This window comes from Panthera pardus, unplaced genomic scaffold (genome assembly GCF_024362965.1).
Source record: "Panthera pardus isolate Hobbes unplaced genomic scaffold, ASM2436296v1 HiC_scaffold_27, whole genome shotgun sequence".
NCBI classification, from domain to species: Eukaryota; Metazoa; Chordata; class Mammalia; order Carnivora; family Felidae; genus Panthera; species Panthera pardus.
Genome location: NW_026526843.1, coordinates 70,985,127 through 71,011,767, shown reverse-complemented (window position 1 = coordinate 71,011,767; position 26,641 = coordinate 70,985,127). Strand labels below are relative to the sequence as shown.

Below are 26,641 nucleotides of genomic sequence, written 5' to 3'. Positions count from 1 at the left end.
CTTTAAGGTGTAAGGTTAGGTTATGTATCTGAGACCTTTCTTCCTTTTTCAGGAAGGCCTGGATTGCTATATACTTCCCTTTTATGGCCGCCTGTGCTGCATCCCAGAGGTTTCGGGCTGTGGTGTTATCATTTTCATTGGTTTCCATGTACTTTTTCATTTACTCTTTAACTTCGTGGTTAGCCCATTCATTCTTTAGTAGGATGTTCTTTAGTCTCCAAGTATTTGTTGTCTTTCCAAAATTTTTCTTGTGGCTGACTTTGAGTTTCACAGCGTTGTGGTCTCAAAATATACATGGTACAATCTTGATCTTTTTGAACTTGTTGAGGGCTGATTTTTGTCACATTAATTGTTCTATTTGGAGAGTGTTCCACGTGCACTGGAGAAGAATGTGTATTCCACTGCTTTAGGATGAAATGTTCTGTATATATCTGGTAAGTCCATCTGGTCCAGTGTGTCATTCAAAGCCACTGTTTCCTTGTTGATTTTCTGTTTAGATGATCTGTCCATTGTTGTTAGTGGGATGTTTAAGTCCCCTACTATTATGGGATTATTATCAATGAGTTTCTCTATGTTTGTGATTAACTGATTTACATATTTGGGAGCTCCATGTTTGGAGCATAAATGTTTACAATTGTTAGACCTTCTTGGTAAATAGACCCCTTAATTATTATATAATGCCGTTCTTCATCTCTTGTTCTAGTCTTTATTTTAAAATCTAGATTGTCTGATATAAGTACCGCTACTTTGGCTTTCTTTTGGTGACCGTTAGCATGACAGATGGTTCTCCATCCCCTTATTTTCGATCTGAAGGTGTCTTTACACCTAAAATGGGTCTCTTGTAAACAGCATATAGATGCATCTTGTTTTTTTATGTATTCGGTTACCCGATGTCTTTTGATTGGAACATTTAGTCCATTGAGGTTTAGAGTTAGTACCAAAAGATATGAATTTATTGCCATTATGTTGCCTGTAGAGTTGGAGTTCTGGTGGTGTTCTCTGGTTCTTTCTAGTTTTTGTTACTTTTGGTCTTTTTGGTTTTTGTTTTTTCATCTTTTCTCCCCTCACAGAGTCCCCCTTAAAATTTCTTGCAGGGATGGTTTAGTGGTCACAAACCCCTTTAGTTTTTGTTTGTCTGGGAAAAGTTTTTTCTCTCATTCTATTTTGAATAACAGCCTTGCTGCATAAAGAATTCTTGGCTGCATATTTTTCTGATCCAGCACATTGAAGATATCCTGCCACTCCTTTCTGGCCTACCAAGTTCCTGTGGATAGGTCTGTTGCAAACCTGATCTGTCTTCCCTTGTAGGTTAAGGACTTAAGCGATCATGTAGAAGCAGCATTTCAGGGATTATGGCAAATCACAACACACATCTGGCACCAGTCTTCACCCTTAGCATCCTTGTTCCAACACCAGTGACTATGGTTGTTCTTCAGGGTCTTTTGGGACTTTTGCCTGTCGGGAGGTGGCACAGCCTCTACCAAATGTTACCCTAGCAGGGGAACCACCTCTCCCCATGTGGCCCAAGGACCCCTTGGACCTTGATCTCTGCTGCTGGGGACTTGTGCTTCCTACCAGTGCACCACCAGGTATCGAGCTGCAGAGTTTCAGGCTCTGCACTCCCCCTGTTTATAGTCGTAATGGAATTTAAACCCTCTCCTTTCTCCTTTCTCCCTTTTTTGATTTCCATCCCTTGTGGCTGTTTCTACTCTTCCTTTCTCTCCAGCTGCTTTTGGGGGGGTTGCTTTTCCCATACTCTCCCCCTGTCTCCATCCTCTCTCCATAAGCAAAACAGCTCCCTGCCCTCCATGGCTTCTCTGTCTCTCAGTTCACCTCTCAATACCCTGTACCTGCTGAGTTCTATGGTTTAGGTTGTGCAGATTATTGTGCTAATCCTCAAATCAGTTTTCTAGGTATACAAGATGGTTTAGTGTTGATATGGTTGCATTTCATGGATGAGAAACACAAAAAAATCATGCTGTTCCACCATCTTGGTCACTCCTTGAATCATTAGTTTTTTTATTTATCTTACTGTGTGTTTAATTTGACAGAAGTAAGAAAATATGTGTTTAATATTTTTACATATTCTTTTTTTAATGTTTATTTTGAGATAGAGAGTATGTGAGTGCAGAGACGGGGAGAGGCACAGAGAGAGAGAGAGAGAGAGAGAGAGAGAGAGAGAGAGAGAGAGAGAATCTCAAGCAGGTGCCACACTATCAGCTCAGAGCTCAATTGGGTTGCTTAATCTCGGGAACCATGATATCATTACCTGAGCCGAAATCAAGAGTCAGGCACTTAACTCACTGAGCCAGCCAGGTGCCCCAATATTCTTATATATTCTTATTTCCCTCATTTTCTTTTTACATAAAAGTTATCATACTAATATAATGTTTTAAACTTTGGGTTTTGTTGCTGTTGTTGTCTGAACATATAACCTCAAATTTGTAATGCATCTTGGAAATCACTGCAAAAGAAGTTCACAGATATGTTCCTTATTATTTTTAAGTTGTAGAATGCTACATTATTTGAATAGACCATTATCTACTCAACTAGTCCCCTATTGTTGGACACTTTTGTGTTTCCAACCTTTTGTTATTAAAAAATTATGCTGCGATAATGAACCTTCTACATATGCTATTTGGTACTTGGGGGGGGTGTGTCCTCAGAGTAAATGTCTAAAAGTAGAATTGCTTGGCACTGGTTAAGTGAATATACAGATTTGTTAGATATTGTCAAATTCTCCTCCTGTCGTATATATTGCATTAACACCAGCAATGTATTACAGTATCCATTTGCCCCAATGTCTCATCAACAGAGAATACAGTCATGCCTTAGGTTTTTCCCAATAAATGGCATCTCAGTGTAGATTTAATTCGTATTTTTCTTATATGAGTGAACTTGAGCAGTTTTTCATATATCTAAGTGTATTTGTCTTTCTATTTCTCTTCCTTGTGTGTTTGTGTCTCTTGTTCCTTTTGTTCTAGAGTTTTGAAGGACTAAAATTCTTGAAATAAGGCAGCAGTCAGCCTTTGAGTGCATGGTAGCAGGTGCTTCTTACTAACTGCTGGTAGGATAATTCTCAACTGAGTCCCTGCCTCCCAAAACATACAAGACTGTTAGAATGTCAGAGCAGGAATAATCCCTTGAGATTAGCTAGTTCAGTCCCCTCATATTATAGATGAATAAACTAATGTCCAGAGAGTGGGAGGGACTTTCTTTAGTTCACCCAAAATTAGTGTCAGTGTGGAACTTGAACTCAATTTCTCTTTCCCCCAGGGCAGCTTCAAATTAATATGCAAATGATTTATGTATTGATTGTTGTACTTTTACTGAGATTATCACAAACAACTATTTGGGAAGAAACTGCTCTTAATGTTCTGTATTAGCCCAAATTGGAAACATTGGCAATAAATGTAAAAGGTATCCTCTTGTTAATTCTGCCTATTTATCTTCCTTTCTGTATTTAATGCTCATTTGTTATAGAAGTATAAAAATACATAGACTGTCAGAGCTCCATTGAATCTTGGTGGTATCTCATTATGTCATTAGGGAAACCTGAGATCCAGTGATGCAGAATTTATTATAGGGGGAGACCAAGAGGATCATTTAGCCTGGAGCCTCAACTTCAAGTTGGGACTTCAAGTTTAGGTATTTGAGATCCTCTTCAAATGAGGTTAAAATGTATAATTACTGTACTTTTGTAACTTTGATGATAGCTTTATTTTTTAATAGACACTCTTAAAATGCATCATGATTTTTCTAAGCTTGTTGTCTCATTTCTGTACTTTTAAAAATATCAGGAGGAGCCTTGAGAGTGACCTGCTTGTGATCATCAAGAAAGCCAGTAGCAAAACAGAGCACCTGTGTGGCTCAGTCAGTTAGGCAACAGACTCTTGAGCTGGCTCAGGTCAAGATCTCATGGGTTAGTTCATGAGATTAAGCCCGGTGTTGGGCTCTGAGCTGACAGTGTGGAGCCTACTTGGGATTCTCTCTCTCTCTCTCCCTCTCTCTCTCTGACTCTCTCCAACTCACGCTCACACTCTCTGTCTCTCTCAAAATAAATAAACTTTAAAAAAGGAAGCTAGTAGCAGAACTGACACCAGAACACAGGTTTGTTGACCCCTAGACAGAGTGCTTTCTGATGCACCATACTGCTTCACAAGAGCTACTTGCTGTATTTTACAAGGCACGTCAACTTACTTTTATTCCAATCATTAAGCTCTCTGGCCAAAAATCACCACCACCCCATGCCACTTAAACCCACTATCTTGGAGCTCATCACCGGGCCTACTCTTTCAAATACTTGTCTTTCCTGCTTGTCATACTCAAGCAAAGAGTTGACCACAATCCTAATAATAACTCCAATTTCTTGAGAATCTTCTATGTGCCATGCATTTTACCTGTGTTCATTCAAATCCACAGAACAGTCCTGCATGGTGGGCAATACTATTCTCTTTTTAGAGATGACTAAACAGAGGTTAAGAGGTTTATCTAAGATCGTAACTTTATCTGACTGCAAAGTCTGTGTTCAGTCCAATTTACCTCATGTTACCTCTTAACTGAGATGCATGATGAGCCTGAGAGGATATATACAAGGTTCAAGATAAAATCATCTTCATAGAGCACTCAGCTTTCCAGGATGAAACAGCTGGTGGCTGGGACTTAATCAGTTGGTAAACAGTTCCTCTGCGGTACTACCCTATGGGCCAGTCATTTAATAGCAACTCCTCCTGAAAATCCAGAAGTTACTTACTTGACCAAGTGTCTTATAATAAGTTCCAGCATCTCTCGGTTCTTTTCAGGTAGCTTATATACCAAGGAATGAATAGCTCCCAGCCGGTAATCCAGGTTGTCAGACTCTGAGATAGAACAGAGAGAGACAGTTTTGCCTTTTGGGCAACTGTATCAAGTAAACTCTCTCTCTCAATCTCTCTCTCTCTCTCTCTCTCTCTCTCACACACACATGCACACAAAGACAATTAGAGACACAAAGAGACAAAAAGAGACACAGAGATAAATAGACACTATGAAATAATGGTAAAGAGAGATGAAGAAAAAAAACTGAGATGGAGAGCAAAAAACTAAAAGACAAAGAGACCAAAAGGCAAAAAGAGAGATAAAAACAAAGAAATAGTCCCATAAAGTTGAAGTAGACGACAGAACAGAAAGATGAGAGCATAAGACTATCTCTGAGGAAGTGAGAGTTCTAGGTACAGCAGGTTGTTCCCAAAGTTCTGCATGTAAACTTCCACTGGAAACACTTGCCCACCCATTTTCTTATGGTGATAGGGGGTATGCTCTTTCTCTGGGTTCATGCGAAAATCACTGAGACATCTCAGAGTAAAGATCAAAGGTCCCTTGCCTCCACAAAAATTCATTATGAGGACAAGTCCTATGAATCTTTTTTCCTGCACACCACAGAGGGTACCAAGCAAGAGAAAGGTCATGTAGAGATAGGGACAGATGCTCATAGATACAGTGGCCTCAGCCAAAATTTTTAATACTTCTTCAGCTGCCAAACGTTTTAGGGTGATTCTTTATGCCTTATTTCCCATGCAATGTTTCACCTTAACCCTCAGGTTTATCATCTAGAAAATGTGATGTTAGCACTAACAGATTAGGAGTATTAGTTCACAGCACAATTGAAAAGCGTTTGAAAAGGCAAAGTGATGAAATAAAGCTAAAACAGTAACTGTAAGGGAACAATTTTGTTGTCTCCTAGTAACATAAGCCAATGCTCTTGTTCTGATAGAAGAGGCATAGTCAATAAAGCCCTCATACCTGTTACATTCCTCATATTACCCAGTTTTGCCCAAACTACTCAACTTACATTGATTTATGAAAAATAATAGAACATTTGAGTTAGACAACAAGCAGGAATACTCTCATTTAGCAATGGACGCAATCTGTGGATGTATTTTTGTTTTCTCCCCTCACTTTCCCTCAAGCAGTCTTCTAGGTTTATTGCTATGAACATTATTAAGAAGGCAAGACAACACAATTAACTAGTAACATAAATACTTACTGGCAGCAGAGACCAGCTCTTTGTGAAGTCTGTAGGTCATGACAGGTTCAGAAAGATTCCTGAAATAAAGGAACACTGTAAGTTCCTTTGGGGAGGGAATAGCCAGGCCTTGGATTCTCAGTTTTGTGGGCAGCAAGGCTTAAGTTTCTGAGCCCCATAGCTTAGTGTGACCATATACATTTCTCTCTTCACCTGAAACTTTGTCAGAGGAATCCTAGTTACTAGTAATTCAATGAAAAACCTGCAAAAGTATAGGAAAATTAGTCTAGTAAGGTCTCTAATTAGTTCTCAAAAGTGAAAGGAGTTTCAAACCAGTTCTGAAAAATTCCAAAGTAGACCCACTCTGAATTCTGCTATAAAGTTCTTGCAGTTGGATAGTTCTTTAGTTTTCAAAGTGCTTCATATCTGTCCTACCATCTGATCCTTCCAATGATCCTGTGAGATGGAGCAGTTATTCCAGTCCCAGTTTAATGGAGGAGAAAATTGAGGCCCAATAGATTTATTTGGTAAAAAAAAATGACTGAGCACCTATGGGTACCTAGCATTGTACCAGATGTTGGGGATCCAGCGATGAATAAGAGAGACCCCAAACCTCCAAGGAGCTAATAGTCTAGTTGAGAAGAGTGTCATATACAAAATTTTCAATGTAAAATGACCAGTGTGATGATAAAATAAAGGTAGGTGGTGGGTGGCTCAGAAGAAGTAATTCACTTATAATAATAATAGTAAACTCTTCATTGTTCTAAGCGATGTGCATATATTTACTAATTTAATCCTCATACCAACTCTGTAAGGTGCATATTGTTATTATCTCCATTTCATACATGAGGAAACTGAGGTTCAGAGAAGTTTAATTTATCCAAGACTACACATGCCTAGTAAATGGCAGAACTAGTCAGTCTGTCCTGAGTCTATGCTCTTAATCACTGTTATACTTCCTCCCACTGTTATTATTGTAATAATCCAGTTGAGAGTTAATAAAGGCCTAAACAAAATTAGTGGCATCAGGGATAGAAAGAAATTATGAGAATCATTTAAAAGACATTAAAGACAGAACTTCTTCAATCATTGGGTATACTGGTGAGGGAGAAAGTTATCTGGCTTGGAAGACTGCATAGAATAGAAATTTATTCAGAAGGAAGTGGAGATCTAAGCTAGAGGGACTTATAGGATAGCCAAAGGGAGATGTCTATTAGGCAGATGGAAGGAGTTCCTTCTAAATTTGAGAAGTGGAAATCACGAACCTAGGTGAGTGATTAAAACCATGAGAACAGATACCACTGCTCAAGGAGAGATGACCAAGTCACAGCCAATAGCTACATGAGGACTTTAATTTATTATTTGTCCAGAATAGTGTATAAAAAAGAAATGGAATTGAACCAGTCATTGGAATATAAAAAATTTGAAATATTTCACATAAAATCCATTATTTTCTAATGCTATTGAAAAACTGAACGAGTTGGCTATATTGGGCCTATATGGTTATTTGTGGAAGTAAATAATATTGCGTATTATACATAAACAAAGGTATCACTATGCAAATACAGGTTCAATATGTAATGTGTTTAATATGAAAAGAGTCTGCTTCATTCATCTTCACATCCTGGCCCCTGTGGATATTTGAATTTTCCCTCCCTCCAGTATAGCAAAAAGAGGGGAGAGTCCTGGAATATATCAGGTAGAAAGTCCATAAAGGGAACTGCTAAAATGGTTGAAAAGGTGTGAGGAAAGCCAAAAGCAAGAGATACAGTAGAATCCAAAAGAAGATAATGTTTCAAGGAGGGCTTGGTAACACCTTCAAATGCTACAAAGAAATCAAGTAAGGTAAAGACTGACAATTGTCCATTGTGTTTAGCATTGAAGGAGTCACTAGTGACCTTGGCAAGAGCAGCTTCAGTGGAGCAGAGTTGGTGGGAGGGAGACTACAATGGGTTAAGGAGTAAACTAGGAGGTTAAGAAGTAGAGACACTGAGTGTATATTACATCATATACTGAAGCTTGAATAGGAAGGCATGAAGTATCTCTCTTATTAGGCAATCTCATCCAAAATCCTGCCTCCAATTTTCATCTATATTGTCAATGATTCAAAATTTTTAGCTCAAGCTCAGAACTCTTCTCTGAGTTTATTCCCATATATGCAATGCCTTGGTTAATGCCTTGTTCTGATTTCTTCAAAGACACCCAAATTTTAAATATCTAAAACCCAACTTGCCATCTCCCTTACATCTAGTCTTTTTCTTGTGTTTCTCAAATCACTGAATGTATGAGCACCATTTGGCTGTATGGGTCAGAAACATGAAAATCATTCTTTTATCTCCCTCTCCCCCATTCTCATATCTAAATTTACTCCCCAAATTTCTTTATTATGCTTATTTCTACAAATCTATATTCCTATTCCCTACTTCAAGAAGAAGCATCATCTTTTTCATGGACCACAGCAATAGCCTGCTAATTGGTTTCTAACTCAACGTATTTTGATTCCCTATAATCTGATCTCTATTTTTTTTTTCAAAATTCAAACCTCATCATGTAACTTGTTTAAAATCTCTCAATTTATTCCCATTCTTTTTAAAATAAATCCATACTCCAATTCTTAAAATGTCCCATACAGCCTTGCAATGTCTGGCTCCTACACATCTCTCCCTCCCTCTCTACACTCAGTACTCCACCTATACTAGTACATGTAGTTTCTTGAAGAGGTCATCCCCTCTTTTGCTTCAAGGCCTTTGCACATGCAGTTCTCTTTGTCTGCAACTGCCTCCTCCCAGTTGACTCCAAATTATAATTTAAACCTCAGTTCAAACGGACACCCAGAATACAACAGGTCTTCCCGTTGTAAGCCTTCATACCACCTTGTGCCTTCCCTTCAGAGTACTTACTATAGTTTGCTATATTTGTATGATTACCTGTTTTTTTTTTTTTCTGCCCCTCACTGGATTATAACCTTTTTAAATTCAGAGATCACATCCATTCACAATTGTATGCCTCCTGCTTAGCACCATGCTAGACATAGACTAGCTATACAGGAAATGTTTACTGATCCAGTAAATGGTAAAATGAATAAATGAAAAAAGACACAAAGTCAAAGAGATGTGCTTTATGGTACCATATTTATATGCTGAGAAGAAACAGCCAGTCGAAAAAGAGACATTAAAAATATAAGAGAGAGAGGATAGTTTTTGGAGTACTTTTCTGAAAATGTTAGAGATAAGGGTTGAGTCAGGTACCTATAACACAAATGGAAGAGGCCCTCTTTGAAAATATTAATGTATTTGAGAAATTTAATGGGTGTTGATTGGCTCGTGTATATTAAAGGCCCATACATAAGTCTTAAAGAAAAATCTCTTACTAGGGGTATTGCTCATTCAGGCTTTAAGGCCTGACCCTCCCATCTTTCAAAAGGGCCACACTGGTTATTATGGGATGAGCTTGAAAACATATAATGTGTGGATGTATTTAACCTATATAAATCTTTGAAAAAACTTGACTCCTTTGAAGAAGGCTAAAGACAGAATCATTAACTCTCAATATTATCATCATCAGTATTCTAAAAACATACATAGTAGATTGCTCTCTATCTTCACTAAAATTACCGAAGTAACTCCAAGGAGGCCATAACCCCTGGGGGTAGGAAATAGAGGAAAAAGATGCTACAATATAAGTGGCCTACAAGTCATAGATACTTAGGTTCAAGTAATATGAGCTGTGAGCATGGATAGTACTAAATGGGGAAGGGGGTGCCTTTCAATTTTCTCATCTATAAAAGAGTATGGTACTACCTACCTTATAAGATTATTGTAAAAAAAAAAATGACATTGCCCGAGAAGTTGGAAGATGGCGGCATAGGAAGACGCTGGGCTCACCGTGCATCCTGCTGATCACTAAGATTCCACCTACACCTGCCTAACTAACCCAAAAACCACCAGAAGACTAGCAGAATGGAGTCTCCGGAGCCAAGCGCAGACAAGAGACCCACGGAAGAGAGTAGGAAGGGCGGAGAGGCAGTGCGCTCTACACGGACTGGCGGGAGGAAGCCGGGGCGGAGGGGCAACCTGCCGGCCAAGCAGAGCCCCCGAGTCTGGCTGGCAAAAGCGGAGGGGCCGGACAGAGTGTTTTCTGACAGCAAGCGCAACTTAGCATCTGGGAGGTCATAAGTTAAAAGCTCTGCTCAGAAAGCAGGAAGGCTGGAGGACAAAGGAAGGGAGAGTTGCTGAGCCCCGGAAGATAGAGCTCAGCTTGGCGGGGAACAAAGGCGCTCACCAGCACCATCTCCCCCGCCCATCCCCCAGCCAAAATCCCAAAGGGAACCAGTTCCTGCCAGGGAACTTGCTCCCTCCGCTCAAATACCCAACTCTGTGCTTCTGCAGAGCCAAACCTCCGGCAGCGGATCTGACTCCCTCCCACTGCCACAGGGTCCCTCCTGAAGTGGATCACCTAAGGAGAAGCGAGCTAAGCCTGCCCCTCCTGCCCCCGTGCACCTTGCCTACCCACCCCAGCTAATACGCCAGATCCCCAGCAACACAAGCCTGGCAGTGTGCAAGTAGCCCAGATGGGCCACACCACCCCACAGTGAATCCCGCCCCTAGGAGAGGGGAAGAGAAGGCACAAACCGGTCTGTGGCCCCAGCGGTGGGCTAGGGGCAGACATCAGGTCGGACTGCGGCCCCGCCCACCAACTCCACTTATACACCACAGCACAGGGGAAGTGCCCTGCAGATCCTGACCACTCCAGGGACTATCCAAAATGACCAAACGGAAGAATTCCCCTCAGAAGAATCTCCAGGAAATAACAACAGCTAATGAACTGATCAAAAAGGATTTAAATAATATAACAGAAAGTGAATTTAGAATAATAGTCATCAAATTAATCGCTGGGCTTGAAAACAGTATAGAGGACAGCAGAGAATCTCTTGCCACAGAGATCAAGGGACTAAGGAACAGTCACGAGGAGCTGAAAAGCGCTTTAAACGAAATGCAAAACAAAATGGAAACGACAACGGCTCGGATTGAAGAGGCAGAGGAGAGAATAGGTGAACTAGAAGATAAAGTTATGGAAAAAGAGGAAGCTGAGAGAAAGAGAGATAAAAAAATCCAGGAGTATGAGGGAAAAATTAGAGAACTAAGTGATACACTAAAAAGAAATAATATATGCATAATTGGTATCCCAGAGGAGGAAGAGAGAGGGAAAGGTGCTGAAGGGGTACTTGAAGAAATAATAGCTGAGAACTTCCCTGAACTGGGGAAGGAAAAAGGCATTGAAATCCAAGAGGCACAGAGAACTCCCTTCAGACGTAACTTGTATCGATCTTCTGCACGACATATCATAGTGAAACTGGCAAAATACAAGGATAAAGAGAAAATTCTGAAAGCAGCAAGGGATAAAAGTGCCCTAACTTATAAAAGGAGACGTATAAGACTCATGAGTGATCTCTCTTTTGAAACTTGGCAGGCCAGAAAGGATTGGCACGAGATCTTCAATGTGGTGAACAGAAAAAATATGCAGCCGAGAATCCTTTATCCAGCAAGTCTGTCATTTAGAATAGAAGGAGAGATAAAGGTCTTCCCAAACAAACAAAAACTGAAGGAATTCGTCACCACTAAACCAGCCCTACAAGAGATCCTAAGGGGGATCCTGTGAGACAAAATACCAGAGACATCTCTACAAGCATAAAACATACAGACATCACAATGACTCTAAACCCGTATCTTTCTATAATAACACTGAATGTAAATGGACTAAATGTGCCAACCAAAAGACATAGGGTATCAGAATGGATAAAAAACAAGATCCATCTATTTGCTGTCTACAAGAGACTCATTTTAGATCTGAGGACACCTTTAGATTGAGAGTGAGGGGATGGAGAATTATTTATCATGCTACTGAAGCCAAAAGAAAGCTGGAGTAGCCATACTTATATCAGACAAACTAGACTTTAAATTAAAGGCTGTAACAAGAGATGAAGAATGGTCTATCCATCAGGAAGAGCTAACAATTATAAATGTCTATGTGCCGAATACCGGAGCCCCAAATATATAAAACAATTACTCACAAACATAAGCAACCTTATTGATAAGAATGTGGTAATTGCAGGGGACTTTAACACTCCACTTACAGAAATGGATAGATCATCTAGACACACGGTCAATAAAGAAACAAGGGCCCTGAATACGACACTGGAACAGATGGACTTGACAGATATATTTAGAACTCTGCATCCCAAAGCAACAGAATATACTTTCTTCTCGAGTACACATGGAACATTCTCCAAGATAGATCATATACTGGGTCACAAAACAGCCCTTCATAAGTATACAAGAATTGAAATTATACCATGCATACTTTCAGACCACAATGCTATGAAGCTTGAAATCAACCACAGGAAAAAGTCTTGAAAACCTCCAAAAGCATGGAGGTTAAAGAACACCCTAGTAAAGAATGAGTGGGTCAACCAGGCAATTAGAGAAGAAATTAAAAAATATATGGAAACAAACGAAAATGAAAATACAACAACCCAAATGCTTTGGGACGCAGCGAAGGCAGTCCTGAGAGGAAAATACATTGCAATCCAGGCCTATCTCAAGAAACAAGAAAAATCCCAAAGACAAAATCTAACAGCACACCTAAAGGAAATAGAAGCAAAACAGCAAAGGCAGCCTAAACCCAGCAGAAGAAGAGAAATAATAAAGATCAGAGCAGAAATAAACAATATAGAATCTAAAAAAACTGTAGAGCAGATCAACGAAACCAAAAGTTGGTTTTTTGAAAAAATAAACAAAATTGACAAACCTCTAGCCAGGCTTCTCAAAAAGAAGAGGTAGATGACCCAAATAGATAAAATCATGAATGAAAATGGAATGATTACAACCAATCCCTCAGAGATACAAACAATTATCAGGGAATACTATGAAAAATTACATGCCAACAAACTGGACAACCTGGAAGAAATGGACAAATTTCTAAACACCCACACTCTTCCAAAACTCAATCAGGAGGAAATAGAAAGCTTGAACAGACCCATAACCAGCGAAGAAATTGAATCGGTTATCAAAAATCTCCCAACAAATAAGAGTCCAGGACCAGATGGCTTCCCAGGGGAGTTCTACCAGACGTTTAAAGCAGAGATAATACCTATCCTTCTCAAGCTATTCCAAGAAATAGAAGTGGAAGGAAAACTTCCAGACTCATTCTATGAAGCCAGTATTACTTTGATTCCTAAACCAGACAGAGACCCCGTAAAAAAAGAGAACTACAGGCCAATATCTCTGATGAATATGGATGCAAAAATTCTCAATAAGATACTAGCAAATCGAATTCAACAGCACATAAAAGGAATTATTCACCATGATCAAGTGGGATTCATTCCTGGGATGCAGGGCTGGTTCAACATTCGCAAATCAATCAACGTGATACATCACATTAATAAAAGAAAAGATAAGAACCATATGATCCTGTCAATCGATGCAGAAAAGGCCTTTGACAAAATCCAGCACCCTTTCTTAATAAAAACCCTTGAGAAAGTCGGGATAGAAGGAACATACTTAAACATGATAAAAGCCATTTATGAAAAGCCTACAGCTAACATCATCCTCAATGTGGAAAAACTGAGAGCTTTTTCCCTGAGATCAGGAACACGACAGGGATGCCCACTCTCACTGCTGTTGTTTAACACAGTGTTGGAAGTTCTAGCATCAGCAATCAGACAACAAATGGAAATCAAAGGCATCAAATTGGCAAAGATGAAGTCAAGCTTTTGCTTTTTGCAGATGACATGATATTATACATGGAAAATCCGATAGACTCCACCAAAAGTCTGCTAGGACTGATACATGAATTCAGCAAAGTTGCAGGATACAAAATCAATGTACAGAAATCAGTTGCATTCTTATACACTAACAATGAAGCAACAGAAAGACAAATAAAGAAACTGATCCCATTCACAATTGCACCAAGAAGCATAAAATACCTAGGAATAAATCTAACCAAAGATGTAAAAGATCTGTATGCTGAAAACTATAGAAAGCTTATGAAGGTAATTGAAGAAGATATAAAGAAATGGAAAGACATTCCCTGCTCATGGATTGGAAGAATAAATATTGTCAAAATGTCAATACTATCCAAAGCTATCTACACATTCAATGCAATCCCAATCAAAATTGCACCAGCAGTCTTCTCGAAACTAGAACAAGCAATTCTAAAATTCATATGGAACCACAAAAGGCCCCGAATAGCCAAAGTAATTTTGAAGAAGAAGACCAAAGCAGGAGGCATAACAATCCCAGACTTTAGCCTCTACTACAAAGCTGTCATCATCAAGACAGCATGGTATTGGCATAAAAACAGACACATAGACCAATGGAATTGAATAGAAACCCCAGAAGTAGACCCACAAACGTATGGCCAACTCATCTTTGACAAAGCAGGAAAGAACATCCAATGGAAAAAAGACAGTCTCTTTAACAAATGGTGCTGGGAGAACTGGACAGCAACATGCAGAAGGTTGAAACTAGACCACTTTCTCACACCATTCACAAAAATAAACTCAAAGTGGATAAAGGACCTGAATGTGAGACAGGAAACCATCAAAACCCTAGAGGAGAAAGCGGGAAAAGACCTCTCTGACCTCAGCCGTACAATCTCTTACTCGTCACATCCCCAAAGGCAAGGGCATTAAAAGCAAAAATGAATTACTGGGACGTTATGAAGATAAAAAGCTTCGGCACAGCAAAGGAAACAACCAAAAAAACTAAAAGGCAACCAACGGAATGGGAAAAGATATTTGCAAATGACATATCGGACAAAGGGCTAGTATCCAATATCTATAAAGAGCTCACCAAACTCCACACCTGAAAAACAAATAACCCAGTGAAGAAATGGGCAGAAAACATGAATAGACACTTCTCTAAAGAAGACATCCGGATGGCCAACAGGCACATGAAAAGATGCTCAACGTCGCTCCTTATCAGGGAAATACAAATCAAAACCACACTCAGATATCACCTCACGCCAGTCAGAGTGGCCAAAATGAACAAATCGGGAGACTATAGATGCTGGAGAGGATGTGGAGAAACGGGAACCCTCTTGCACTGTTGGTGGGAATGAAACTGTTGCAGCCACTCTGGAAAACAGTGTAGAGGTTCCTCAAAAAATTAAAAATAGACCTACCCTATGACCCAGCAATAGCACTGCTAGGAATTTACCCAAGGGATACAGGAGTACTGATGCATAGGGGCACTTGTACCCCAATGTTTATAGCAGCACTCTCAACAATAGCCAAATTGTGGAAAGAGCCTAAATGTCCATCAACTGATGAACGGATAAAGAAATTGTGGTTTATATACACAATGGAGTACTACATGGCAATGAGAAAGAACGAAATATGGCCCTTTGTAGCAACGTGGATGGAGCTGGAGAGTGTGATGCTAAGTGAAATAAGCCATACAGAGAAAGACAGAGACCATATGTTTTCACTCTTATGGGGATCCTGAGAAACTTAACAGAAACCCATGGGGGAGGGGAAGGAAAAAAAAAAAGAGGTTAGAGAGAGCCAAAGCATAAGAGACTGTTAAAAACTGAGAACAAACTGAGGGTTGATGGGGGGTGGGAGGGAGGGGAGGGTGGGTGATGGGTATTGAGGAGGGCACCTTTTGGGATGAGCACTGGGTGTTGTATGGAAACCAATTTGACAATAAATTTCATATATTGAAAAAAAAAAGACATTGCCCATGTAAGCAACTAGAACACTGCTTAGCACTGAATAAACCCTCGGACAACAGTACCTTTCTTCTTTTGCAGATGTAGGAGAAATACTCCTGGAAAAAGCATCCATGTTTATATAAAGTTCTAAGATTATACTACAGCAGGAAGTCATTTAACAGCAATATCTGAGACCCAATTTATTTTGGATTAATGATATTTAAGTATCTATCTTAATGTCTGAAGAGTACAATAATTGAAAAAAAGTCATTTATTTAATAAAGTATGGTACATAATATTGCACATAAAGAATAGTAAGAAATGAATGAGTTTAAAAGTATATGTCCCAAATACTTTTACATAATATAATTTTATGCCAATTAACTAAATGATATATTTATTACCATTGCACATCCCCATATTTTGCTGATAAGGTAAATTTTGTTTTCCTACTTCTGTCAATTCATTCAGTTTTAACATTTTTATGGTTGTACTTTCTTCTTTTTTTATTTCTATTACATGGATTAAAGCATGGAATATGGCATATAAACTTACAAACACATGTATTGTTTGTGTAAATGCAATTTAATGTTTCAAAATAGTTATCATTCACCAAAACATGTTAACAACCTTGAATTGTCATAAATCCTGATATTACTAGTGAGCTAGTGAGCACATTGTGACACCATTACATATATGCACAATGGGAAAACCTCCATTATTTTAAGGGTATGATTTTTAAAATAATCATTTCCCTAAGAAAAAGCAATTTTTCAATAACAATCCTATTATTTTGATGCTTCACTTGCGTAAATTCCCAGATTAAATGTCTTCTAATGCACATTCTTTGTTTTGACAGAAATCCTTTTCACTCTTTTTTTCTTTAGCATTCCTATCCAACCTCCAGAAACTATGACCACATAAGCTCCAATATCCACCCAGACAAATTTCATGAAGTGTGAAAAACAAAGTTCCAAATCATATCAGGCATACCTGAGGTAGAATTTCAAGGAGCTGGTAATTGTCTTAATGTCCCAGTCACTATAATGAAAATCAACATCTCCTGGACATTTAGGATCTATTTGAGAAAAAAAAATATGAAAAAAGTTAATGTTCCAAAAGTTCTTACTTTTTACCCCTTTAAAAGAAAAAGTTCATTAATTAAAACATGATTATGTTACCCAGTTTTCAAGAGATGAAAACTTTGTGCAACAAACGTCTTTGATGCCTCAAAAATTTCCTTGCATTCCAGTCAGTCATGTAAGAAGCTTGGAAGTCATCTCTTCTACCCACACAACAAGAAAAAAGGTGTAATAAACCGAAAATCAACTCCTCTTAGATCTATCAGAGAACTGAGGTCATTGAACTACTGTCCCCAAACTGAAGAAATAGACAGGCATATACAAAAAATCAAAACTTATTACAGCAGGAGCCCAGGAGCAGAAAATTCCTTGGGAACCAGTACAAGTTTAGGAAAACCTAATCTGCAATTGATGAATTGCTAGAGGTTCAGTGTGGACAGGTTTGAGAGTTAAAAATTCTCAGGGGGCCTGGTCCTATGGGGACTTCCACACTTTTGTGAATTTTACTTCCAGGAGCCCTATCAAGTTCTCAAGGTGAAGATGTGAGAAAAATTTACTCATGTTTCTGTGCTTCTGAGAGGGCAAAAGAGGAAAAGTAGCTCTTTAAAAAATATTCACAGCACATTTCATTCTTCTTAGTGAAGCCTACCATTAAGAGAAACTATTTTACCAGATCCTAATGTGATGGGCTTTTACTAGAACTTAACTGAACTAGGAAAATTAAAATACCCAACTCCATACCTGGACTGCCTTCCTGTCTAAGGGGGAAAACCGAAATTATATTGAGAAGTACTTGTGAAGGTCACTGGCCAGTGGCAGAGACTCACTAAAAGACATAATGATAGGATTATAGGATATAGGATATAGGATATAGGATATAGGATATAGGATATAGGATCCCCCCACAAATTACCACCACATCAATAGTCCTCCTGAATAGTAACAGGGGAATGCAACTAAAAGAACTGTGCTTCTTAGGTAATATTTAAGAAGTCTCTAGGGAAAACCGAAGACAACAGAGGAAATAAAAACAAGGTCATCAGAGATAACTGTAGCCTCTGACACATATGGTTACAGCAAACATAAACACAGGCTAAATTCTAGCAGCTAAACAAAACCTCACAGGATAGGCTTATTCACTTCAGTTCTTTTTATCATTACATCGTGTCAAGCTTACAACAAAAATTGTAAGACATACTAAAGACAAAAGACCAAAAACAAAAACAAAAACACAGTTTGAAGAGACATAGCATAGCAAGCATCAGAACCAGGCTCAGATACGGCAGAGATGTTGGAATTATCAGACTGGGAATATTAAACAAGTGTGATTAATATGCTATGGACTGTAACGGATAAATGGACAACATAAAAAAGGAGATAAATTAGGTAATCAGAGAGATAGAAGCTTTAAGAACCAAAAGGAAATTCTATAAATCAAAAACACCATAACATAAATGAAGAATTCCCTTAATGAGCTCATCTATGAATTGGACACAGCTGAGGAAATAATCAGTGAGTCTGAAGAAATGTCAATAGAAATTTTGAAAAGAAAAGAGGAAAAAGAAAGAAAAAGACAGAATATCCAAGAACTGTAACATAATAACAAAAAGTGTAACGTACATGTAAGGGGAAAATCAGAAGAAGAAAGAAAAAAAGGAATAGCAGAAATATCTGAAGCAATAATGATTGAAAATTTCCCCAAACCAATGATAAACATCAAAGCACAGATCCAGTAAGCTCAGAAAACACCAAGCAGGTTATACACCAAAACAATCCACACTTAGGTATAACATATTCAACTAAACAAAATCAAAGACAAAACATCTTGATAGAAGTCAGAAGGAAAACAAAACCAAAAACAAAAATGATTTTGCCAAAGTTGGAGAAGGATAAGAATTACATCATACTCATCTTTCAGAAACCATGCAAACAAGAAGAGAATGGAGTGAAATATTTAAAGTATTCAAAGTAAAGAAGACCAGCCTGAATTCTGTACCCAGTAAAATTATCTTTTAAAAGTGAAGGAGAAATAAAGACTTTTTCAGATACAGAAATATGGAGGAACTCTGTCAACGGTAGACCTGCCTTGCAAAAGACATTAAAAGAAGTTCTTCACAATAAAGATGAGGTCAAAAACTCAGATCTATATGAAGAAAGAAAGAGCATTAGAGGAGGAATTAATGATGGTAAATAAAACTTTGTATTTGACTTAATCTTTCTTGGCCTAACAGGTAAAAGTTCAAAATAATATAAACAATGTATCCAGTAATTATAGCTTATGAAAAAGTGAAATGAATGATAATAATATTAATGAGGATTAGAGACAGTAATTAAGAATAATACTTTGTCATAAGTTACTGGCACTACTTGTGTAGTAGCATAGTGTTATTTGAGAGAGGATCTGAATAACATGAATGTATATTAAAAATATAAGGGCAACCACTAAAAAAAAAGTTTTAAAAAAAATATAATTGATATGCTAACAGAAGAGAAATCATACAAAGTACTCAGTTAAACCCAGAGAAGGAAGAAAAAGAGTGGGAGACAAAAAATAAGCAAATAAGAAAGACAATGAATAGAAAACCGTAACAAATATGGTAGATACTAATCCAGCTATATCAATAATAACTTTAAATATAAGTGGTACAAATATGTTAATTACAAGATATAGACTGTCAAGAGTGTATTAAAAAACAAGACTCAATTATATATTGTCTACAAGAAACCAACTTTAAATATAAAGACACATATAGATTAAAAATTAATGGATAGAAACAGGTATGTCATACTAACAATAATCAAAAGAAAGCTGGAGTAGCTGTATTCATTTCAAACAATGCAGACTTCAGATCAAGAAAAATTATAAGGTATAAAGAGGGGCATAACATAAAAAGGAGCGATTCTCAAGGAAGACTGAACATTTCTTAACAGGTATGCATCCAACAACAAAGTATCCAAATATGTGAGGCAAAAACTGATAAAACTGCAAGAAAATGAATCTACTATTATCGCTAAAGACTTCAACACACCTCCTTCAGACAGACGCAATAGGCAGAAAGTTGGAAAGTATACAATTGAACTAAATAAGACCACTGACCATTTGGACCTAATAGACATTTGTAGACTACTTCATCTAACAATAGCAGGATAAACATTCTTCTCAAGTCCGTATAGAACATTCACCAAGATAGACCACAGTCAGGGCAAAAAAACATACCTGAACATATTTAGAACAGAAATCACATAAAATATGCTCTCAGAAAATGAAATTAAACTAGAAATCAATAACAGTAAGATACCTGAAAAATCCCCAAATTCATGGAGATTAAACAACACAATTCAAGTTATTTAGGTGAGTCAAAAAATAAATCTCAAGAGAAATTTTAAAATATTTCAAGTGAAAGGAAAATACAAATACAAGTTATAAAAATTTGTGGGGTGTAGCAAAAGCAATGCTTTAAAGGAAATACATAGCACTGAATGCATATATTTAAAAAAAGAGGGATGAGCTAAAATGAATCACCTCAACTTCCACCTTATGAAACTACAAAAAGAAGAGCAACCCCAAAGGAAGCAGAAGGAAAGAAATAATAAAAGTTAGAGTAAAAATCCATGAAATTGAAATAGGAAATCAATAGAGAAAATCAATAAAACCAAAAGATGGCTCTTTGAAAAAATTCAAAATAAAGGTAAACCTCTAGCTAGTTTAATTTAGAAAAAAAGAGAAGACATAAATAACTAATATCAGAAGAGAGATAATCAACTACTGATCCTGTGGACATTGAAAGAAAAAATAGAGAAATATTATGAATAGTTCTATGCCTATAAATTTGATAATCTTGATGAAATGGACCAGTTCCTACAAAGATGAAATTTACCAAAATACAAACATAAGGATATAGACAATCTGAATAGATTGGTAGCTATTAAAAAAAAAAAAAAAACTGAGTCAGAAATGAATTACATGCTAAAACAGAAACCACCGGGTCCAGAGGGATTCCCTGGTAAATCTGCCAAAACATTTAATGAAAAAAAAAAAAAAACATATCATTCCTATATAATGTTTTCCAGAAAATAGAAGCAAAGGGAATATTTCCTAAATCATTCTTTGAGACCAGCATTACTTGAATACCAAAACCACAAAAGTCATTGTGATGAAGGAAAACAACAAATGAAATATCTCTCATGAAAATGCAAAATCCTGAATTAAATATTAACAAATAGAATACAACATAGTATAAAACCCATGAACAAGTGGGATTAATTGCAGGTATGTAACGCTGATTCAATTTTCAAAAATCAATTACTGTAATTCATCACATCAATAGGTTAGTTCTTCTTTAGAGTAAGCATATGATTGTATTAATAGATGCAGAAAAAGCATTTGAAAAATGCAATACTCATTCACAATAAAAAACCATCAGGAAACTAGTGATAGAAATGAACTCAATTTGATAAAGAGCATCTACAAAAAACAGGAAGCTAACATATACTTAACAGTGAAAGATAGAATGCTTTTCTCCAAAGATCAGGAACAAAGCAAAGATGTCCTCTCTCACCACTCCTATTAAACATCAAACTGGAAATCTTAGTTAATAAAATAAGAAAAGGGAGTATAAGGTATACAGTTTGGGAAGGAAAAATGAAAATTGCCTTTGTTACAGATATAATGACTGTCTATGCAGAACATCCCAAACAGTTAACAAGAACAACAAAAATCCAGGGAGAAGAGAAGATAGCGAAGAAGCATGGAAACCCTTACCTTGTCTCATACCTGAAACACAGCTAGATCAGCACCAAACCATTTTTGCACACCTTGGAAACTGATCTGAGTATTAAACACAAAAATCTGCAAAACTTGAACCACAGAACTTGGCAGGTACAGAGTGCGGAGAGGAGAGTTGAACTAGGGGACAGAAAAGCCTTGGAGGGTAGGGAACTGTTTTTGCAGAGAGACAACAGAGAAAGGGGGAGAGTGAAGCACATAAGGAGAGTGCAGGAAAAACACTCCCCTGAAAGCAGCTGAACAGAAAGAGAGAGAAAGAGTGAAAACACTCACAGGGGATGAAAACAAGAAATCTGTTCCCCAAAACCACTGACAGGAAGAAAGGAGAAGGTTTCAATACCACCAGGATTCTATAAACAGTGGAGGTCAGAGTCTGAAGTTCTGGAGCTCAGTGCCTGGCAGTACCCTAATGAGGAAATAGGGCAAATCTCCGGGAACAAGCAGAGGGGTCTGAGAGGTCCGTGTGCCACATGGGGAGAACTGTTTCCCCTGCTTAGAGAACCCTTTGGTAGAAACCATACAGCTTTGCCACACGTAAAGGTCCCAGGAGACCCCGAGAGCATCCATGTTTGCTGGTACTGGGACATAGATGCCAGGATACTGTGAAACCTGGCACAACCTGTGTGTTGTGATTCACCACAGTCTCTGAATCTCTGCCACTGCGTGATTGCATGAACATTCTCTGGGGTAAGCCAGCATCACTGGCCATTGCTCAGTGAGACCCTCTGCCAGAGAGTCAGTGTGGGTTCAAGCCACAGGGGTCTCTGAAGTGTGGGGTTTGAAACACAGCCCCATCTAAGATAAAACTCTGGAGGGAGGTGCCACCTTGCAGGTGGATGGCTTGGACATGGACAGGGTAGAAACAGGGAGTGGACAGAGACCTGATACAACGGAAGGATGGTAAATCATGAGTCAGTGAGAGCGTAAAGTCCCTGGGCCAGAGACTAGGGAATTGGGTGAAGACGTTTCCACCTTTCTCGAGCATGAGCATGCGCATTCATGCTCACTCATATGTGCACCACACTGATCCACCCCAGTAAGATATGCAGTGCCACCTAGTGGAGAACAGAGCCATTACACCAACCTCCACCCAACTGCACCCTCCAAGCACAATACCCTAGAAGACCAACATAAGTCCCTCCATCTGCTTAGTGTATGAACATGGACTATAGAGTGCTTGATAGTGTCAGTTCTAGGGGAAAGTGGATGTAACTTCATTCAAGTTTCATTCTGTTTACTGGCTCATTTTTTAGTTCGGTATTTTGCTTCTGTTTTTGTTTAAGTTGTGTTTTTTTCTTCCTTTATCTTGGATACAGAAAGAGAAAAAATTATTTTTTATTTTCTTTTTCTTAATTTTTAAAATTATCTTTTACTTTATTATATTTTATTCTATTCATTTTATTTCATTTTATTCTTTTATCATATATTTTTTAATTTTTAAATTTTTCTTACCTTTTTTTCCTTTCTTTCCATTTTTTCTTTATTCTATCAAGCTTATTACAACAAGCAGAACAAAATACACCAATGATCTAGTTTCTTTTATTTGATTTTGTGGTTGGTTTTTAATTTTTTAATTTTAATTTTATTAATTTTTTTCTTCCTCCAAAGTGACAAAATGATGTAATTTACCCCCAGAAAAGAACAGGAAGAAATGACAGCCAGGGTCTTAATCAACACAGATATAGGCAAGATGTTTGAACTACAATTTACAACCATGATAATAAGAATACTAGCTGGGGTTGAAAAAAGCCCTTTCTGTAAGGAAAAAAAGTAAGAACTCAAATAAATATAATCATGAATGAAAGAGGAGACATCACAATGAACACCACAGAAACACAAACAATAATAAGAGAATATTATGAGCAATTATATGCCAACAAATTGGGCAATCTGGAAGAAATGGACAAATTACTAGAAACATATAAACTACCAAAACTGAAACTAGAAATAGAAATTTTGAACAGACTCATAACCAGTAAATAAATTGAATTAGTAATCAAAAATATCCCAACAAGAGTTCACGTCCAGATGGCTTTCCAGAGGAATTCTACAAAACATTTAAAGAAGAGTTAACACCTATTCTTTTGAATATGTTCCAAAATAAGTAGAAATGGAAGTAAAACTTCCAAACTGATTCTATGAGACCAGCATTACCTTGATTCCAATAACAAAGATATCACTAAAAAGGAGAACTAGAAACCAATTTCCTGTTGAACATGCAAAAATTCTCAACAAGATATGAGCAAACTGGATCCAACAATACATTAAAATAATTATTCACCAGGATCAAGTGGGATTTATTCTTTGGACACAGGGATGGTTCAATATTTGAAAATCAATCAATGTGATACATCACCTTGACAAAAGATAGGATAACAACCATATGATCCTCTCAATAGATGCAGAGGAAGGATCTGACAAAATACAGCATCCTTTCTTGATAAAAACCCTCAAGAAAGTAGGGATAGAAGGATCATACCTCAACATCATAAAGGTCATATACGAAAGACCTACTACTAATATCATTGTCAATGCGAAAAAAAACAGAGGTTTCCTCCCAATGTCAGGAACACGACTAGGATGTCCACTCTGACCACTCTTATTCAGCATAATGTTGGAAGTCTCAGCCTCAGGAATTAGACAATACAAAGAAATAAAATGCATCAGAATTGGCAAGGAGGAAGTCAAACTTTCACTCTTCATAGATGACAAGATACTCTTATGTGGAAAACCCAAAAGACTCCACCAAAAACTGCTATAACTGATACATGGATTCAGCAAAGTCACGGGATATAAAATCAATGTACAGAAATCAGTTGAAATCCTATACACCAACAGTGAAGCAACAGAAAGAGAAATCAAGGAATCAATCCCATTTACAATTGCACCAAAAAACATAAAATGCCTAGGAATAAACCTAACCAAAGAGGTGAAAAATCTATACACTGAAAACTATAGAAAGTTTATGAAAGAAATTGAAGAAGACACAAAAAAAATGGAAAAACATACCATGCTCATGAATTGGAAAAATATTGTTAAAATGTTGGTATTGCCCAAAGCAATCTACACACTCAATGCAATCTTATCAAAATAATACCAGCATTCTTCACAGAGCTAGAACAAATAATCCTAAAATTTGTATGGAACCAGAAAAGACCCCGAATAGCCAAAGCAATCCTGAAAAAAAAAAAAAACAAAAAACCAAAGCTGGAGGTATCACATTTATGGACCTCAAGCTCTATTACAAAGCTGTAATCATCAAGACACTATGGTCCTGGCACAAAAACAGACACACAGATCAATGGAACGGAATAGAGGACCCAGAAATAGACCCATAAATGTACTGCCAACTAATTTTGATAAAACAGGAAAGAATATTCAATGGAAAAAAGGCAAGTGTCTTCAGGAAGTGGTGCTGGAAAACTTGGATAATGACATGCAGAAGAATGAATCTGGACCACTTTCTTAAACCATACACAAAAATAAACTCAAAATGGATGAAAGACCAAAGTGGAAGACAAGAAGCCATCAAAATCCAAGAGGAGAAAACAGGCAACATCTTTGACATCAGCCACAGCAATTTCTTACTTGACATGTCTCCAAGGCAAGGTCAATAAAAGCAAAAAATGAACTATTGGGACCTCTTCAAGATAAAAAGTTTCTGCACAGCAAAGCAAACAATCAGCAAAACTAAAAGGCAACCAATGGAATGGGAGAAGACAAATGACATATGACAAATGACATATCAGAAAAAGTGTTAGTACCCAAATCTATAATGAACTTATCAAACTCAACACCCAAAAAAAACCAAATAATCCAGTGAAGAAGGGGCAAAAGACTAAAATAGACACTTTTCCAAAGAAGACATCCAGATGCCTAACAGACACATGAAAAGATGCTCAACATCACTCATCAGCAGGGAAATCAAAACCACAATGAGATACCACCTCACACCTGTCAGAATGGCTAACATTAACAACTCAGACAACAACAGATGTTGGTGAGGATGTGGAGAAAGAGTAAACCTTTCACACTGCTGGTGGGAATGCAAACTGGTGCAGCTACCCTGGAAAATAGTATAGAGATTCCTCAAAAAATTAAAGATAGAACTACCCTATGACCTAGCAATTACACTACTAGGTATTTATCCAAAGGTTATAGGACTGCTGTTTTGAAGGGCACATGCACCGCAGTGTTTATAGCAGCACTATCAGCAAGAATCAAAGTGTGGAAAGGGCCCAAATGTCCATCGACTGATGAATGGATAAAGTAGATGTGGTATATATATACACAATGGAATTTGACTTGGCGATGACAAAGAATAAAATTTTGCCTTTAGCAACAATATGGATGGAAGTAGTGCATTATGCTAAGCAAAATAACTCAGTCAGAGAAAGACAAATACACAATTTCACTCATATGTGGAATTTAAAATACACAAAAGATGAACATTAAGTAATGGAATAAAAAAAACAGAGAAGGAGGCAAACCATAAAAGACTGCTAAAAACAGAGAACAAACTGAGGCTGCTAAAGGGGTTACGGATACGGGGATGGGCTAAATGGACAAGGGGCATTAAGGAGGACACTTGTTGGATTGAGCACTGGGTGTTATATGTAATGAATTAGTAAATTCTATTCCTAAAATCATTATTATACTATATGTTAACTAACTTAGATTTAAATTTAAAAAAATAATAAAATGAAATGAATCTGAAAAAAAAGGAACAACAAAAATCCTGGAAGTAATGAAAAATTATAGAAAAACTGCAGGATACAAGGTTAATAAGCAAAAGTCAACTGCCTTCTCATATACCAACAATAAACAATTTGAATATGAAATTAAATACATAATGCCATTTATGTTAGCACCATAAAATGAAAAACTTAGGTATAAATACAATAAGAGATGTGCAAGATCCATATGAAGACTGCAAAATCTTGATAAAATACAGATCTAAATAAATGGGCAGATAGTCCATATACATGGATAGGAAGACTCAATATGTCTTTCTTCCCAGCTTTCCAATGATTTTATTTATTAAATGAAATATAA

At 37.4% G+C, this 26,641-nt stretch overlaps 1 protein-coding gene across 8 annotated transcripts in view; it reads right to left on the bottom strand.

Moving 5' to 3' along the window:
- OPHN1 (oligophrenin 1) overlaps positions 1 to 26,641 on the bottom strand; it is a 532,200-nt gene that overhangs the window by 160,814 nt on the left and 344,745 nt on the right. For all 8 annotated transcript variants that reach the window (XR_002074899.2, XM_053891532.1, XM_053891531.1 and 5 more), the window contains 3 exons: positions 16,712 to 16,796; positions 6,026 to 6,084; positions 4,754 to 4,859 (listed from right to left, as the gene is read on the bottom strand). Coding sequence is in view for 7 of the 8 variants with exons in the window: in XM_053891532.1 (XP_053747507.1) it covers positions 4,754 to 4,859; positions 6,026 to 6,084; positions 16,712 to 16,796 (250 nt within the window). In the remaining variant the exon portion in view is untranslated. The remainder of the gene's footprint in view (positions 1 to 4,753; positions 4,860 to 6,025; positions 6,085 to 16,711; positions 16,797 to 26,641) is intronic.